Source organism: Gordionus sp. m RMFG-2023, chromosome 4 (genome assembly GCF_954871325.1).
Source record: "Gordionus sp. m RMFG-2023 chromosome 4, tfGorSpeb1-WG-v2, whole genome shotgun sequence".
Lineage (NCBI taxonomy): Eukaryota > Metazoa > Nematomorpha > Gordioida > Chordodea > Parachordodidae > Gordionus > Gordionus sp. m RMFG-2023.
In genome coordinates, this window is record NC_088778.1 from 10,448,792 (window position 1) to 10,467,590 (window position 18,799).

Genomic DNA, 18,799 nt, shown 5'->3' on the forward strand with positions numbered 1-18,799 from the left:
AAAGTTGACTCACAACTCGATGTGGATGATCCAAAATGATACGGAATATTTGAAAAACATTTGGAAATGCATTTTTGTATGGGTATAGAAATTTAACAAAATCTGATGTAACCATTTTTATAATTTTCTAAACTTTTAACAAATAATTTTTTAACAATCTTAATAGATTGCTAAATATCGCCCAATATTATATAAATAATACTTATTCTGAATAATTTCCTGCTATCTTTTTAATAATTTAAGAAGGTTAGACATTTTTAACACATATTCATTCCAAAACAATGCTATATTATTCGATTAATTGTAAATGAAGGGGATTTTTAATTTATTTCATGTTCTAAGTAATAACTCTTTTACATTCAGAATTTTTTGATAGTTAATTATAGAGTATTGATAATTTAAATTATTAAATATATAAAGGGAGTACCATTATAATTAAAAACGTGCATTTATTAATGTAGGAAGGTGGAAATTATTTAGGGGTGGGGGGAGGGGTAGGTATAGGCAGCGTCTACATGGCCGGGAAGGGGGAGGGTAGGAGACAAATGCCTCCAAAATATATTAGCATTTTTGGGGGTAGGTATCGATTTTAAGGGGTTGATATTAATTTTTTGGGGGTAGGCATTATTTTTTTGGGGGTAGGTATTGATTTTTGGTGGGTAATTTTTGATTTGAATTATAATCTTTTTTTAATCCATTAATTGATACGATTATGATGGTTATCGTTTGATTTTCTGAAAAATGTCAATTAAAGTAAAGATATTTGTCAATTAATAAATAATATAAATTTTCTTTGTCAACGATTTTCATTTAGCATTTTATCAAGTTAATATTTACACATTTCCTATTTGGTACTTTTCTTAGAGGTTAATATATTTATATTATGTTTTTTAATAAATTTATAGATTTTAGCAGGATAAATTTTAGGTAATTTTTTGAGTCATGCATAAAAACATATATCAGCAAGCAAAGAATAATAAAAAACATAATATGTAAAAAATTATATTATAATAATTATTTCTTTCTAGATGCCAAGTAACAAAACCATATTTAAAGTTAAGTGCAATATTAAAAATTGCAAAACTTCTAAAATAAGAAGTGACAAGATACATGAACATTATAAACATAAACATCCTCATGTCAAGATATGAAATTTACAAAGGTAGCCATCAAAAGAGATAATAATAATTGGGTATCTTTAAATTGTGATATTCCATATAATATCACAAATGGAGTTGAAACCCAGTTGCAAAAAAAGACAATAACATCTTACTTCCAAAAAGTAATATTTTTATTTATTATTGTAACTATAAATTTGTGAATTAATAGAAACTGATTTAAAATTTTACCAGAATAATATTAATATTAAAGTAGTCAGGGTATAGAGAAAATAAATTATATATATTATTATTTAATGTTTTTTAACTGTTTATCACACTATTTTTATATCTATATATACTTTATAAAGTTCAATTTAACAATATGTTTAATAAGTTAATAATAATAATTTAAAACCAAAGTATTAAAAAAACTTATTAAGTTAATATAATGTAGTAAAATAAGGTAATGTTAATTTCTAGGAATTTTTAAATTTAAATCTTTTCATCTTTAATTGAATTAAGACTTCAAATTCTTTTACTTTTTTTAAATATAAATCTTATAAAATATGATTTGGAATCAACTATTTTCAAAATGTTATCTGTGTGAGTTTCATCCCCTTTATTTACATTATGTGTTATATTAGGTATGTTTATTATCATTGTTTTATTTAGCTATTAGAATTTCTTTAGATAATATACTTTCATCATGAATTTCACAATTTTATTTATACTTAATATTGTTTTTATTTTTATAGTCATTATAATATTGTTTTATGATTTCTTCATGTGATCGCAGTTTTATATTAATCTGCATCTATCATGCCTATGAATCTTTCAAGTATATTTTAAAAATGTTTTTACATGATCTAACAAAGTCATATTGATGTTTATGATTATTGCGTTCAAAATATGTGAATTCCCTTTGTATTCTACATTCACTTGTGCTTTACCTATTACTTGTATCATCTTTCCATTGTAACCTGATAACTTTATGTTGGACTTCATAATATTTTTAATACCTGTTTTCTCAATCATGTATTCATGTAGAATTAAAACATTTATTAAAAACTTAATTATAATGTAGTTAAAAAAAATTATCATTTGCCTAAAAATTTATTAAAAATATAGTTATCATAAGGAAAGAAATTAAACTCCTCTTTATTTATAGAAAATCTCAGTTATTGAAGATTCACAAATTGTATTATCTCCTCATCCAATCCCCAGTTCCAGTGAGGTGTTTACTTTGTATGATGAGGTATTTAATTTAAATACGAATTATATGATAACTTTTGAAAGAAATAAATTATGATTATGAGGTTAATTAAATATTTCCAACCTTTATTAAAAACTTAATTATAATGTAGTTAAGAATAAAATGACCATTTGACTAAAATTTTATTAAAAATATAGTTTTTCATAAGTAAACAAATTATACTCTTTATAGCAAATCTCCAATATTGAAGATTCACAAATTGTATTATCTTCTCATCCAATCCCCAGTTCCAGTGAGGCGCTTACTTTGCATGATGAGGTATTTAATTTAAATACGAATTATATGATAACTTTTGAAGAAAATAAATTAGGACATTTAAATATTTCCAACAATTATTGATTAACTTAATTATAATGTAGCTAAGAATAAAATGACCATTTGGCTGAAATTATATTAAAAATAGATTTTCATAAGTAAACAAATTATACTCTTTATTTATAGCAAATCTCCAATATTGAAGATTCAAAAATTGTATTTTCTCCTCATCCAATCCCCGGTTCTAGTGAGGCACTTACTTTGCATGAGGCATTATATTTAAATAAAATTTATATAATGACTTTTGAAGGGAATAAATTATGAGGATATTCAAAGTCCAAGTCTTATTCAGCTATACAAAAAAAAGGAACCAAATGACCCTTTTCACTTTATATTATTTAGGATGACAAATATTTTGATAAATTTCATAATTGCTGTAGGCCCTTGTCAGCCATGTACAAATAAATTTCAATATCCTGTTACTAACAAGAGGTTTTAAATAATATTAATTTTCATTAATTTTTACCCATCCATTATTTCTATACCAATATATTTTTTTTTACTTTTTAAACAGGAGCATGAATATAACCTATTATAGAAAGGTTAATATAGATGGTTCCCTCAACCCCAGAAATTGGCTATCTTATAGCACTACTTTAGACAAAGTCTTTTGTCTATATTGTATTATGTTTGGTGGCCCTAAGTCCAATACTTTTTGGACTAAACATGGGGTAAATAATTGGAAAAACATAAAGCGTGACTTAGAGAGACACGAAGCATCTTCTCTTCATAAAGATTGTGAATATGCAAACATGACTTGGCTTGCAAATAAACGCATTCAAGATCATTTGCTATCAAATAAGCTTGATATAATCATGGAAAATCGTAATATAGTTCATAATATTATCAATGCCATTATGTACCTTATAAAATGTAATATAGCCTTTTGGGGTTCTAATTCGAATGAAGGTAATTTTATGTGTCTCATAAAATTAATGGCAAAAACGGTTCCAACTTTACGTGCATACATGGATAACAACGAAAAATTGCGGAGAAAAAAATCAGATAAAATTTCGAGACCTTATATAAATTTACTGTCATATGGCCACGTGAAAAAAATAACTGAAATTATTAAGATAAAAATAACAAAAAGCATTATTCAAACAATTAAAGAGAATCGTGCCTATAGCATCATATTAGATGGAACATATGATGTGTCTAAAAAAGAATGCATAGCTTTGCTTGTACGGTATATAGAAGATGATCTGCATCCACATCCTGTAGAAAGGATCATACATGTTTTTACAACATCAGAAACCACTGGGGAAAATATAAAGAAACATGTTTTTTCTAAGTTTAATGATCTTGGTCTTCCTCTTGATTATTTGGTTGGACAAAGTATGGATGGTGCAGGGAATATGAGAGGAGTATACAAAGGAATGCAGGCTTTAATATTGAAAGAGGCTCCAAAAGCCATCTATATTTGGTGCCATGCACATCGGCTAAATTTAGTAGTTGCTCATGTTTGTGGATGCAAAATTGAAATGAAAAAGGCAATGGGAATATTAGATGAGTTATATAATTTTATGAATGGAGTTAGACGTCAAGGTGTGTTTGTTAAATATCAAATGAGAAAGTCCAAGAAATCTCTTAAAAGAATTAAAAACACAACAAGGTAAATAAAATATTTTTAATGAAACTTGAAACTTATATATTTTCAGAAATTGGTCATCATCCTACAAATCTGTAGAAATCTTTTTAGATGTTTATGAACATATTTTAGCATCATTAGTTGAATTAAAAGATTCTAATGACCCAAGCACCTCTTCCATTGCCGATGGGTTATTATCAAGAATTAAAGATGAAAATTTTATATTAAGTCTTTTTATTTTGAAAGAAATATTGAAATGTACACATGAGGCTTGTATTGAAATGCAGGCAGTTGGTAATGATTTGGCTTTGGTAACCAAATTATACAACATACAAAAAATAAATTACAAAAACTAAAAGGTTAATATTAGTTACTATTTCTATAAATAATTTTAAAATATAGCTAATGGAGACAATATATTTTTAAAATTACATTCCTTAGTTTTTTGAAAAAGAATAATGTAATAACTGATTTGTATAATATGAAATCAATATTTAAATTGGATCAAACAGAATTCAATAATTATGTTGAACAAAAAAAAACAAGTTGAATAAATTAAAAAAATTTAAATTATTATTTATTATTATAGATATAGAACGGAAATATTTTTCCCTGTTCTAAATGCAATAATTAATCACCTAAATGATCGATTTAATTATGATTGTTTAAATTTTTTATCACAGATATCCATTTTTACTCCCGCTGGAATTATGGATAATGAAAAAATAGAAGGATGGCAAATATCCGAAATTTGTAATACTTATCAATTGGATGTCCAAAACATTGTTGATGAATATAATGATTTTCGCTCTTTATATTTGGAGTCTCAATCAATCATTTTTTGCGAAGATCTTTTAAAAGTTAAAAAGAATGACGCGTTATATATTGATGAAAGTAATTTATTGATATTTTATTTGTAATTGTATATAATTAAAGGTATTGCAAACGATCAAATTACCAAAGAAAATATCAACAGCGAAATCATGACCAAAATAAAAAAATGGATAAAATTTTCTTTTATATTACCATACCGACTTTTAAATCAATTAAATTCTTATTCAAATTTAAATTTATTATATAAATATTTATTAACCCTTCCTACAACTTCCTGTTCAGCCGAAAGAGCCATGAGTAAAGTAAAAATTAACAAAACTCGAATGCGGAATAAAATTTCGGACCCATTTTTGGAAAATTTACTGTTAATATCCAGCGAAATTGATGTTTTTGAAAAATTTACAATTGATGATATTATAACACAATTTGCTTTAACATCAATAAGGTTATCCAAATTATTAATAAAATAATTAATGTATTTTTCACAGCGAATATATAGGCTTTTAAATAATGTATATTTAATTTAACATTTTATAATTTCAATGCAAAATATACTATAATTCATTTTATTCTAATATTTTATATAATAGCTCTATTTACAATACATGTTTTTAATTATGTGGAATCAAGCTAAATATACCTCTTTAAATTTATTCGTCTTATATTTTTTACAATATTTTAGATCTAGAAATATTAATATGTTATCTCATTTAATTCACTTATATATATTTTATGAAAATAAAGTGAATACCAAATTATGAAAAGATTGCATTATTTAAATAAAAGTTCATTATCACTTACAAATTTTTAAATTTTTTTTTCCCTAAATAGGCTTGAAAGATTGTAAATAGAATTATGTTGTAAGGTTATAAATGGTGGCAGATAAGATTTTTTAAATAAAATCACTATACCATCGTAGGTCTGTAAATTTCGCGGCCGAAGGCCGCAGGATTTTTTTAGGTGGGTATGGGTAGATTTTGGAGGGGTTTGCCTCCATCAAATTTTCTGCCATGTAGACGCTGGGTATAGGTTTGGGGGGGGGGGTTTACATCCAGTAAATATCCTGAAATGCATGTAGACACTAGCCTTGTCATTTGGCAAATGTAAAGCCTGCCTTATGAACAAAATCTTTAGACCTACTAATATTGTTTTGGTTATAATTTTGATAAGGCCTTTTCGTTTTTTTAAATATCTGAATAGGGTTTTTTTTAACAACACTGGATGTTGGTCTATTTAGTGATACCTGATTTAAATCAAGTGTAAAATATTTGCCATAAAAAATAATGTAAACCTAACCTATATGTAATTGTAAGCCCATGTTTATTTCCTTATTCTGAATCATGGCATCTTGATCATTTTCATTTACCACCAAATAACTACATTTACATTTTCTCCTTCGTTACAATATAAATAAATAGTTTTTTTTAAACCGATGTGGTGTGAACAACAGTCATTTCTCTCCCATTACAAATGAGTCCAATATTTTTTAAATTTATTTTAACATATAGGATACAATATTTTCTTATTTTTCATTATCAACTATTTCAAATGCATTTATATTAGAGTGTCAAAATTTATCATTGTTGACCAACTAGAATAATGATTATTTTAAAAAAAACAATTCTTAGCTATTTTTATAAAAACTTTATCAGTAAAAAAAATTACAATTAAGGTAGGGCAGTTGTAAGTAAAAATGTTAGACACTAAATCAATGTTATTCTTCTATTATTTTAAATAAGAAAAAAATGTTAGACATGAATTTATTATTATTTTCAATATTCCCGTTGAAGAAAATAATAAACCAATTTGGTAATTCTGCATCTGAGATATTTTCTGAAACTAACCACTTGGATAGAAAAGAGGTTAGGGTAGGGTTATAGTTTGTTAAACGACCCGATTTGGGTCGATTTTTAATAACGGCTCGATTAAGATTTTAACCAAAATAATATTATATAAGCATCGGGATTTGACAAATTATGGTCCAAACTTTCTGCCATCTATGAGAAAAATCTTCAGTTGGCTAAAATCTTAATCGGACCTAAAACCAAAATCAGGCCGTTTTTAGATAGGGAAATCAGCGTTTTTAGGGGGAGAGGCAGGAGCTCGAGCTCTCTGAAATATTTGAAGAGCCTTCTGAAGATTATTAAAAAAAATTGAAAATGTTGGCTTTAAATAAAGGTTATTATGAAAATGTTAGCTATATAAAAAAAGGTCATTTTAAAAATGTTAGCTTAAAAGTAAACCTAGTGACGCATCTGGTTAAAAGAGAGAGATATTAGTTAAGATATATATTAAATAATACTTTATTATTTTAATGAGAAATCTTAAAAAATAAATATCTTATTCTTTTTTAAAACAAATACATAAAAGTTTTAGATCATGTTAAAAAAATAAATTTATTTATTTTGGGGAAAACACGATATGACATCATTAAACTGCAAATATAATGTGGACTAAGTCACAGTTTAGAATAGGTGTATAATCCAAAATGAATCTATTTTTGGAATCGCACTCATTCTAAAAAGGTTCATTTTAAGAAATGCATTTCGAATAAATCTATTTTTCAATAAATTGCATTTATTTTTGAAGCGTTAAAATTTGGAAAAATTTATGGGGGCCATTTTGTAAAAATGTATAAATATTGAATACTTGGCAAAAAATTATGCTAGATACCGATATTATTTTCAAAATTAATAATATTTATTTTCTAAATAAAATGATTCTATAACGATAATTCCAGATTTCTTTTATTTCATAAATATATCACTATAATAATAATGTCACATGATACACTTATAAAAATAACAAAGATAAAAAAAATGTTATATATCTCTTATTCGAAATCAATTGAAAGCGTCCATAAATGTCAAATCAACCAACAATTTTGTGTAACATTTTTTATTTTTTTTTAATAAGCTTTTTTATTTTTATAAACATATATTTTTTTTATGTAACTTTTTTTAATTTTTCAATTTCCATATATATATTTTTTTATATGTACAAATTATATTTTGACGTCCTTTGATTATTTTCATTTTGTAAATATTCATGATTTTATATGAATATTGCATTGTTTCTTTTGTTATAAAGTCAATGGTTGCTTTTGGCCACATGAAAACTTTAATAGATTTATCGGTAAATCTTTGATTTCTGCCGGTTTCCCCAATAGAACCATTTAACTTTAAATGAGGATGCCAAGCGTCTCGGTGACATGTCTTTGATATTGGCTCGGTGGCAAAAGACTTGTCTGGGATGTGTCATTCCATCACTTTATCACCTTCTAATAGGGATTCTGACTCTTTAGAACTCAAAGAAATCAAAATGTATAATAAATATAGGTCCATTTTAAATTCTTTTATTTTTATTCCTCTAACTTTTAATTATACATTTTGATTTCTTTTATTTTTATTCCTCTAACTTTTAATGTTTTGTAAAATCCCACTCCACAATTAAAATTCTTTAATCAATTAGGACAGAAAATATCAATAAGGAATGGATAAAAAAACATGCCCCTCTTCCTTAAACAAAAAATTCATATTAATTTAATTGGTAAAAGTTAATAATAACTTTTAAAAATAAAGACTATCATTTAAAATTTTTAAAGAAAAAGCATTTTTATAAAAAAAATGAAAACCTAAAATTATTTCTATAAAAATCTAATTTAGTCAAAGACCTATAGTAAATAGACCTGAAGATCTCCTTTAAAATTTATTGGTAAAGCCCTCACCTAATTGTACTCCTCACTCTTTGGAGAAATCCTGGCTACGTCAATTGGCCCCAAATCTTAGGGATCAAAGTTAAGCAAAATTTTAATATTCAATAACCAACTTCTAAGAAGCTCAAAAAATAACCAAAACAATTAAAATAATGGATAAGAGCTTAAAGCCAAGGTGATAACACATAGCAAGAAATGATATAGGCACTTATAATTTTATATACTTTTATAGGGAGATTATTAAGCGCCTCAAAGGGATATATACAAGGACCTGATTATGCATCGATGGAAACTAGACAACGTCAGTAAATTGCGCATCAAAATTACTTAACTAGACATAGAGCAAATGAATAATAATTTTAGGACTAAACTTCTCATCGAGCAATTTAATGAATTTTAGATGACTAAACTTTTTATGGGATGTTTGCTTAATATAAGCACTAAAATTTTTAATTCAATTAGTAGATCTTGCGGAATAATATTTCTTTTAACATATCTTAATCTATGAAAAAAATATTTAATTGACAGCATATTTCCTTTAGCTTTCTTTAGGCGCATTTATCAATTCGAATATGATATCTTTAAAGAGCTTTAACTGCTCGAAACGTTCCTCCAACAAATTTCTCGTGATCTTGTGATGCATTTATTCAATTTCATATTCTTTTTGAGGATCATGTATAGGCTTAGGAGTGACATCTCATTCGTAAGAAAATTGTTTTTGAACTTTCTGTCTACAAATGCTATTGGAGAAAACTGCTCTTCTAATCTCATTTTCGATTCCTGTGCAAGCTTTTTCGCTGAATCAAGGGTTATATCATAAATATCTTGCATACTTTCTATAAGTGTAATGGCTCTTCAATTCAAAAGTGTCACTTTACATGACCTTAATTACTAAATTCACCTGGGTTAATATATTCAACCAGAAAACAAGAGTAAAAATGGATTTTTTTTAAATTCTTCAGCAAATAAAATAGCCTTTCTCTAGCATTTTGGGTTAGGTTTTTCCAGTGTTTAATAAAAATCTTCAAATGAGCATTTAAAAATTTTTTCGCCAATCGTGAGCAAAAAATCTTCGAAGATCAAAATTATGTGAACAAGGATACTAGAAGATTTTTGAATTTTGAGCAAATGTTAGATTATGTTTTTTTTCGGAACGTCTATTATCGTAAATATCATCAACCTTAATGGTCTTTACCTCTCCATCTTACCCTCGCATCGTGTTTCAGGTAATGATCTTTCAAAATATGCCATCTCTGAGTCGAAACTAAAAAGAAAATATATATTTACTGGATAATTCTAAAAAAAATGATTTTTGCGACTAATGATGATGGTGCCATGTCACCAAGTAGCAGATTTAAGCTGTGGTAATCACAAGGCATAAAAATGCTTTCAGATTTATTTATAATATTCGATTTAAACCCCTAACATCTTCTCGTATTTGATTAGGGTTACGCCATAGCCCAGCCTTAGGCCAGGGAAGTGTAGATGGCGCGGAATCAGATATTCCCATGATTCACAAATAGTGGTGAGTGATAAGTGATGGATCGCAAATCATGAGATATCAGATTTTAAATAAAAATATAATATAAGTATGGGGCTGATCAGGAATGAAGGGGAATAATGTTAGGAGCGACAAAATGGTCAGTTTAAAAAAGTTAGAATTTAGAATATATAGAATTTTATTTAAATTATAAAAATATTATATGTATTGTTATCTCGATCTGATTATAAAACGTATCACAATATAATTTATTTTCGTGAATTATACAAAATAATCAGCATGGATAAAAAGGAAAATTGTTAGGAAAGACGAATTGGAAAATTTCAAAAAAAACTAGGATACTTGCAAATAGATATAAAATTTATTTTAAAATATCATATATATAGTCATATAAATTAGCGAACCACGTATCGTTTTTTTACTGAGTAATATAATAAAATAAGCAGATGGAATAAAAGGGCATAATGGTAGGTGCGAGTAAATAGCTAGTTTTTAAAAAATAGAATACTTAATAATAAATATAAATTTTATTTTAATAATAAAAATAAAGTACTATGTAAATAGGGAAAGAAGGGCAAATGAAAATAAAAAGGGAACGGAAAAAAAGGGTAAAAGAAGGAAACAGGAAAAGAGAAGGGAAAGAAAATGTAAAAGGAAAGGAAAAAGGGGGGAAATGAAAAAACAAATAAAAGGTAGAGGAAAGGGAAAAGATAAAGGAAAGGTAAGGTAAGGGAAAAAGAAAGGAAAAATAGAAAGGGAAAAAAAGGTGTAAGGGAAAGAAATTAGGAAGTGGGAAAAAATAGGAAAGGGGAAGGGAAAGAAAAGGGGCAAGGAAAAGAAAAAGCGAAAGAAAAGAAGGGCAGAGAAAGGGTTTCTGTTCTAAATCAATTTTTTAACAACATATTTTTTTGTCCAGTCATATCAAATCTAAACTAACACTAATTGTAATTTTGTCAATTCATTCATTTATTTTTGGTGATAAATATTTTTTGATTATATTGCATAATCATATTTTTATTATATTATTTTTGCTTGTAAAAGAAATAAAAATGTAGTAATTATAAAATTGTTTTTATTATATAACTCAGAGACCTGCAGAGGTACCATTTGTGCGGCCTGGCCCAGATTAAAAAGTTTTCGGCCCTGTCCGGCCCGGATTTTTTTTCCAAAATTTTTTTACGGCCCGGCCCGAATATTTAAAAAAAAATTTTTGGGGCCCGGCCCGACCTAGATTAAAAAAAAAAATTTTTTAGACCCGGGTCGAAATTTTTAAAAATTATATTCGACCTGGTATATTCAAAAAATTCATTATTTCGTAATTTATCATATTTTTCGGCGAGTATTATCATTTAATAAGCAAATATATTAGCTAATGTTATTAAACGGGTCGTTTTGAGCCGATTTTTTAAAACGGCTAACTCAATATTTTTGCCAGAAAAATATTGACTAGGCCTCGAAATTTCGATACTATATGTCTAGACCTTTGCTCCTTCTATGAGCAAAATTTTCAGGCTTGCATAATATTTTTCTGGATAAAACACTGAGTTAGCCGTTTTTAAAAATCGGTTCAAAACGAGCCGTTTAACAACACTATATTTTATTTTTTTTATTCTAAACAGATATTTAGTATATTACAAATTGATATTATAAAAAATTTGTGTAAATAAAATTTTGAGAATATACTATGTATTTATAAAAAAAAATAAAAATGATATTTTTAATAAAAAATATAACATATATTATATGTTATATAATAATGTATTTAATCCTTTGCGTATTTATTCCATGGCAGGAAAACTATAATTTTATTATGTAATAGATACTATGAGTGTTAGCTAGTGTTAGCTAGTGTTAACTTTCACCAAACATTATATTAATCATAACTATATATAATCATTATAACCATATCTAATTGACGAATATAATAATTAATGTTGTATAATTTTTTTAAAAAATACGGCGGCCCGGGTTTTTTTAAAAAAAAAATTTTCAGGTCTGGCCTGGCCAGGCCCTGGTATCCGGGAGGGCCGGGCCTGCAGGTCTCTGATATAACTTGTAATAAATTTATATTTATTTTGCATATATAAAAAAGAGAAAAAAAACGAAATAAAGATTATTATCATTCAGTAAAAAATTATTTTTCTTTCTTCAAAGGTTAAAAAAAATGAAAGATATTAATTAAATAAGTGCAATCAAAAAAAAAACAAAAGGAAAAATATTAAAAAAATAAAAAAAATAAAAAATTATATGTCAAGAAAAACAGAGGGAAAATTTAAAGTTATAAATACGTTATTAGATAAAAGGGAAGTGAACTCGAAACATAAACCATCATCATATAAAAAAACAATAAAAACCGACCCACAAAAGTCAGATAAGCTAATTCAAATAGAACATCATACATGAACAGGGTTGCCAAATCAAAATTTCCAAATTGCTGGAGAAATTTTGTTTTTTTCCAGGTTAAATATGAAAAAGCGGTAGAAATATAAAAATCGCTAAAAAAAAATTTGCGGGCCTTTGTCCGGGAGATTTAGCTTAGTTATCCCCCTATAATTTTTATAATTACTTTATTTAAATATTAACAAAATCGGTAACGTTTTATAATTTCAAAATAGGTAATATTTTTCAAAATAAATTCTTTGTAATGGAGTTACTTTATTTATAATATATATAAAAGAAAATAATTTGATCAAACGAGACAAATTTTTTAAAATTCTTTATTATTAAAATAACATCTTTATTTATTAAAATATATTAATTTTATAAAAAACCAACGATCTTTTTCAAATATAAAATTTTATAAAAAAAAAACGATCTTAATCTTACAATTTAAAAAATATATTTATTTTATGCCAATATATATATATAAGGTTTTATAAAATATATTTAAAAAAATAGAAAATTAAATAGTTTGTAATTATACTTTATTTGAGATTTAAATAATGGAACTGAACTCGTTATTGAGATATTTATAAAACTGCTGGCATGACATATTATAATTTTGTTTAACCATTAGGTCGGTCTCTATTGTTATTAGAGTAATCTGATTTTTCTCCTTTCTCCAGGAAGTCCTCATCAGGCTAAAAATGCGCTCCGATGAGGAATTGGAATGAGGTAAGGAGTACACATACTCGCATATTTTTTCATGGGGATTTATCGTTATTACGAAAAAATTTCACCCATTTCTCCTCTGCTTTTAAACCATTTATCTTTGAGTATTCTGGCGAATCATAAAAAATAGATAGTATTACAATCTCCTCAAACAAGACAACAATGTCTATCAGTATTATAAATATATTTATTAAATTAAAAATACCATCAATTGATGGTATCTATTCCAAAGTCATAGTATCTATACATTTGTAAATCGAGTTATTGAAATCAAATTTTGATTGCAAATATTCTAGAATTGTCTTAATAAAAATATTTGCTTCATTTAAAAATACATTAATTAGAGTAATATTTGAACCACATAATATGATATTTTAAGCAATAGCGCCATAAAATTTATTGTCAATTTTTAACTGTAAAGATGAACGTAGCTGCAGCATAATTTTGTTAATCTTTATTACAGCATTTAGTAGATTTCCTACATGTGAAATCATTCCTAAATATGCCTCTGCCATTTCATTCTCTAAAAAATTTTCAAAATATCAGGATAGCTTTTATAATCTTTATTTAAAAAATATTTTTTTAAAGGTTCATAAAATTTTAGAATTTTATCGTTGGCGGGTATTAATGATTAACATGTCGCAACAACTCACACCATTCTAAGTCAAACCACTCCGCCAACTCTTCTAATTCATTAACTCTTTGAGTTGATAAACTAAATTCATTCAAACATTTCATTACAAATATTTCAACATCCACAGATAATACATCCATAATATTCTTGCAAGAATTATGAAGTATATGACATATACAAGTCAATTGGTATTAAGTCAACATTGTACTGCCTCAATTCTGTAAATACATTCTGGTTTTTGCCAAAATATACTGAGGCATTATCAGCTCAGAAAGGTCACATACAACTCGTTAATAATCCCGAATCTGCTATATTTACCATTATATAGTTAGCTATTTCATTAAATTTTTCATTATCTGAAGAAAATTTTTTTTTATTGAAACGACCTTATTTTGTTGAAATAGCGGAGGATCAAAGGAAGTGTATTAATATTTCCTTTATTAGATGCATCTGTTGTAAATATGGATTTCCATCTTTCAAATCGTCAAGAATTGACCTTCTGGATTTAGGTCCTAAAACATTGGTTATACCCCTGCTCATTTTTGTTCCACCAGAAGTTAAGTTTTCACTTATCTTGGAATCGTTAAATATTATGGGGAAAAGATTCGACCCACATGGTGATGATAAGTAGCTCTGTGAATGATGTACTATATGATAAGTATATAAGATTTACGCAACTGTAGCTCTAGCTGTATTATTTCATATTTTTGGAACATATTTTTGTATTGCAATAGATGTAGATACACTCCCTTGCACTTATTATAATAATAATGTGATTTAACTATAAAAAATAAAATAATTATCATTAAAATAAGTAAAATATTAAGTATTTAAACGTATGTAATAATTGAGAGCTTAGTCCTATAATGTTATATACATACCCATATGAAAATGATAAAATATGAATGAATGATGTTGATTTATTTTTGGATAAAAATAAAACATATGATTAAGGTAAGGATAAAAAGAAATTTACAAACTAGACAAGTTTTGAAATAAATATTTAAAATTTATTTTAAAAATATAAAAATCATCAATTACTGTTTCTCAATATTAAAAACGTTAAGTGCTAAAATTGTGCGGGAGAAATATAAAAATTGTGGTTGATTTTTGCAGTATATTGCGATAGTTTTACGGGAGTGAGATATCTGCATGTAAACTAAAAAATTGCGGGTGCCTCCCACTGAAGAGAGGAGATCTGGAAACCCTGTACATGAAGGAGATATCTGATAAAATTCATCATTTTCTGGGTGGAAGGCCCTTTAAATTTACACTGTTGCTAGAATTTTTTGAATTTTTGAAATGCGTATACAGGGTCTCATAGTTATTCCAAATTGCCATAACAGTAACAAGACGGCTAAACACCCATCGTATATTAAAGGCCCTTCTAATCAGTAGAAGTTGAATACACAATTCAGATGCTATTTGATCCAACGCCTTTTTATTTGTTAAACTGGCTTTTTATACTATATGTTGTTCAATAGCTTTACAGTTTATTACCCGTAACATTTATTATTGCAGCAGACATCAATAATTCTAATTGTGATTTAAAAAATGCCAGGATATGATTGTTAGATAAGTTTGGATAATTTTTTTAAGTACCAAATATAATAGGAACGGGTTAATTTTGAAATTAAAAACATACAATTCATTAATAAACTTTTATTTTGTTTATAAAATTTTTATGTATAAAATAGTCATATTTTTGGAAGGGTTACACCGTATCCCCTTTTTAAAAATTTGAAGAGGGTCGGCAAGGGTATGTACTCCCCTCTCGACTACAGCCCTCCAGTATATCTTTAATCAGTGGCTTTATCAGCCTAGGCAATCTCATGCAGTAACGTGACTAGGATGTGCAGTGCTCGAGACTCCTCAAAAATTGAATAGCGCCCTGAAATAATTTTTTAATGGCTTCCTATAGTTCACTAAACAATTTTTTTAGAATTCTATTATATATTATATAAATATATATTTGATATTGTTGAACATGGATTATTATTTTATTATAATGGTTATTATTTAGCGCAAATTTTTGTATCTTACATTCATTAAATTAACACCATTTATATTAACTTTACTTAATATATGTATAAAGGATAAATTTATTATAGTTGTTTAGCCATATTGTAATTAAACATTTTAAAATATATTTATATAATAAAAAAATTTTGTAATATCTTGCTTTACCCCTGCTTACTATAACATGGTGGCAGCGGAATTTACAATTTTAAAATCTGTTAAATTTATTTTTTTCTACTAAATATAATTTAGGTCAAATGGATCAATCAACTATGAGGAGAATTGTTAAACTAGATAACAAACTAGACGGAGCTATCATTGATAATGGAAATGATTACTAAAATTGGGCTATGATGACTTACAAAATATTCTAAATCCACAGACAACATGATTTTAGCTACTGAAATATGGTCAACTAGATAAAAAATTCTGGAATGTTATATTTATTCTAAAAACATGTAATAAATAATTAATTTGAAAAAGTAAAAAAATTTTTATTAAAATTTTAATTATAAAATCTCTAAAATATTTATAAAATAAACATATTATAAAAATAAACATTATGATATTATCTTTTCCGGAGTATAGCGGCAACATGCAGTCTTATATTGCTGAGGCTGAGAATTTTTTTAAAGATAGTAAGCTCAACAGTAGTTGTGAGGGTATGCTATTAACTGTTAATTTACCAGATAATATCTTTAGCTTAATTAGAGCCATGTCGACAGATGAGGAGTTTGAATCTCCAGATGCTTTGCTGAAAAGGCTCAAATGAATATATAAAATTAATGACATAAATCTTATAAATAAAAATATTGAATTGAAACCCAATATTTAAAAGGAAAGAGATTCTTATAAACTAAAAGAAATAAATTATATAATAAAATTTGAAACATTTTTGATTATAGAAAATAAGGAAATAAACTTTAAAGAAAATAAGGAAATAATCATTAAAGAAAATAATGAAATAAAAACTTGTATAATTGATAAAAAATTAAATAAAACTGTGAAATGTAAATCAATTAAAAAGTTTTTAACATGATATGGAAATCAGGGGTGTCGCTAGCCTATACAATCTCAGGGGGTTCAACTAAAAAAATTTTATGGAGGGCTTCGCCCCTTATACCCTCTAATTTGCGGGCCTTCAACCCACTTTTGGCCGGCCTTCGGCCGGGTTATATATTAATATATTTTTAAAAATTACTAAACTCTTGAAGGATTATTCTTATTTTCATATTTTGTTTTTTATTATATTATACGTACAAAATAAACTAGAATATAAATAATTAAGACTAGAATATTGATCATTAAGACTAGAATATAAATATCATTCAGAATATAAATATCATTAAGACTAGAATATAAATATCATTAAGACTAGAATATAAATAATTAAGACTAGAATATAAATAATTAAAACTAGAATATAAATAATTAAAACAATACATTTCTACAAATTTTTCAATACAAAATCGATTTACTACAGTATAAAGTATTTTAAATTGCTGATATAAAAAATTTCGCGTCTAAAGAATTACAAGTGATAAAACCGATTAATTAATTCATACATAGGCCTCAATTGTTAATGTTTTTAAAAACCCCATAAGGCAATATAATTCTAAGCAACTAACATTAACAAAAGGTCATGAAACTAGTATATCTCCCTCTTACCATTTTAGACAAAGTTTTATAGATAAGGAAAAATTTATAGGCCTAACCAAATCAACAATTCTTGAAGAAGAGAATATAAACGACCAATCCAAATCATAAAACTATATGGTGGTTAGAGCTTCCTCTTAGATGACATGATGGAAGCTAGATAAGTAATCGAGAAAATTATTGTGAGATATTAAATTTCTAAAAGATTATCTTCCATTTTTAATCCTATATAAACTACTGGACAGTTGATCATTGTTGCTCATCTTAATTATGCAATCATATGCTCTCAGCAGCTGTAGTAATAATCTTAAATTACATAGCCACACAAATAATAGATGCTGATTAATTTGCAGTCATAGCCATGACATACACGATGTTAACTCATATCAAAATCTAGTATGTTAGGTTAGATATATTGATAAAGCAAAAACACCTAAAATCTTAGAAGAAATTATGTTTGGAAGAAATTATGCAAATATATTGAAGCCTTGAGTTATTTACAATTTAAGTGTGCCAAATTAGAAATAAATAATTTGGGAGCTAGAAAATAAGTACCATAGTGATATGATGAAAGCAATTAAGATCTTATATATTATTGTATTGTCAATGTATTCAAATATTTTTAATTAAATTTTTCAGAAACTTTGGTCATATCAAAAGAAAGCATTTACTGTTTTTTTCTGATTTTTTCCTATCTCAAAAAGAATTTTTTTTATAAGCACCATGTCTTTTAGCTAATTTTGAATATGAAAAAATTTATAAAATAAATATTAAACGATATATTTACTCGCAGATACTAACGCCTAAAATTGCGTTTCAAAAATTATAAGGTTAAATTATTTATAAAATAAGTTCTCTACGCCGGCTAGTCATTATTGCATATTCATCTATAATGTGATCTATAGGAATGGTATTAATAATATTTTTTTCTATGCTCAATAGAGCCAACGAATTTAATTGTTCCTGACCCATTGTCGATCGAAGATATGTTTTCACCCGTTTTAATGCTGAAAACGATCTTTCACATGAGCAGGAATTAAAAGGTATAGT

At 26.3% G+C, this 18,799-nt stretch overlaps 1 protein-coding gene across 1 annotated transcript; it reads left to right on the plus strand.

The window, feature by feature from the left end:
* Nucleotides 1-1,602: 1,602 nt before the first annotated feature.
* LOC135928032 (zinc finger MYM-type protein 1-like) lies at nt 1,603-4,601 on the plus strand. The gene is made up of 7 exons (XM_065464354.1): nt 1,603-1,744; nt 2,269-2,355; nt 2,545-2,631; nt 3,031-3,120; nt 3,203-4,303; nt 4,350-4,469; nt 4,526-4,601. Exons 1-7 carry the CDS (start codon nt 1,731-1,733, stop codon nt 4,545-4,547), a joined length of 1,521 nt encoding a protein of 506 aa, XP_065320426.1. The 5' UTR covers nt 1,603-1,730; the 3' UTR covers nt 4,548-4,601.
* Nucleotides 4,602-18,799: the final 14,198 nt, after the last annotated feature.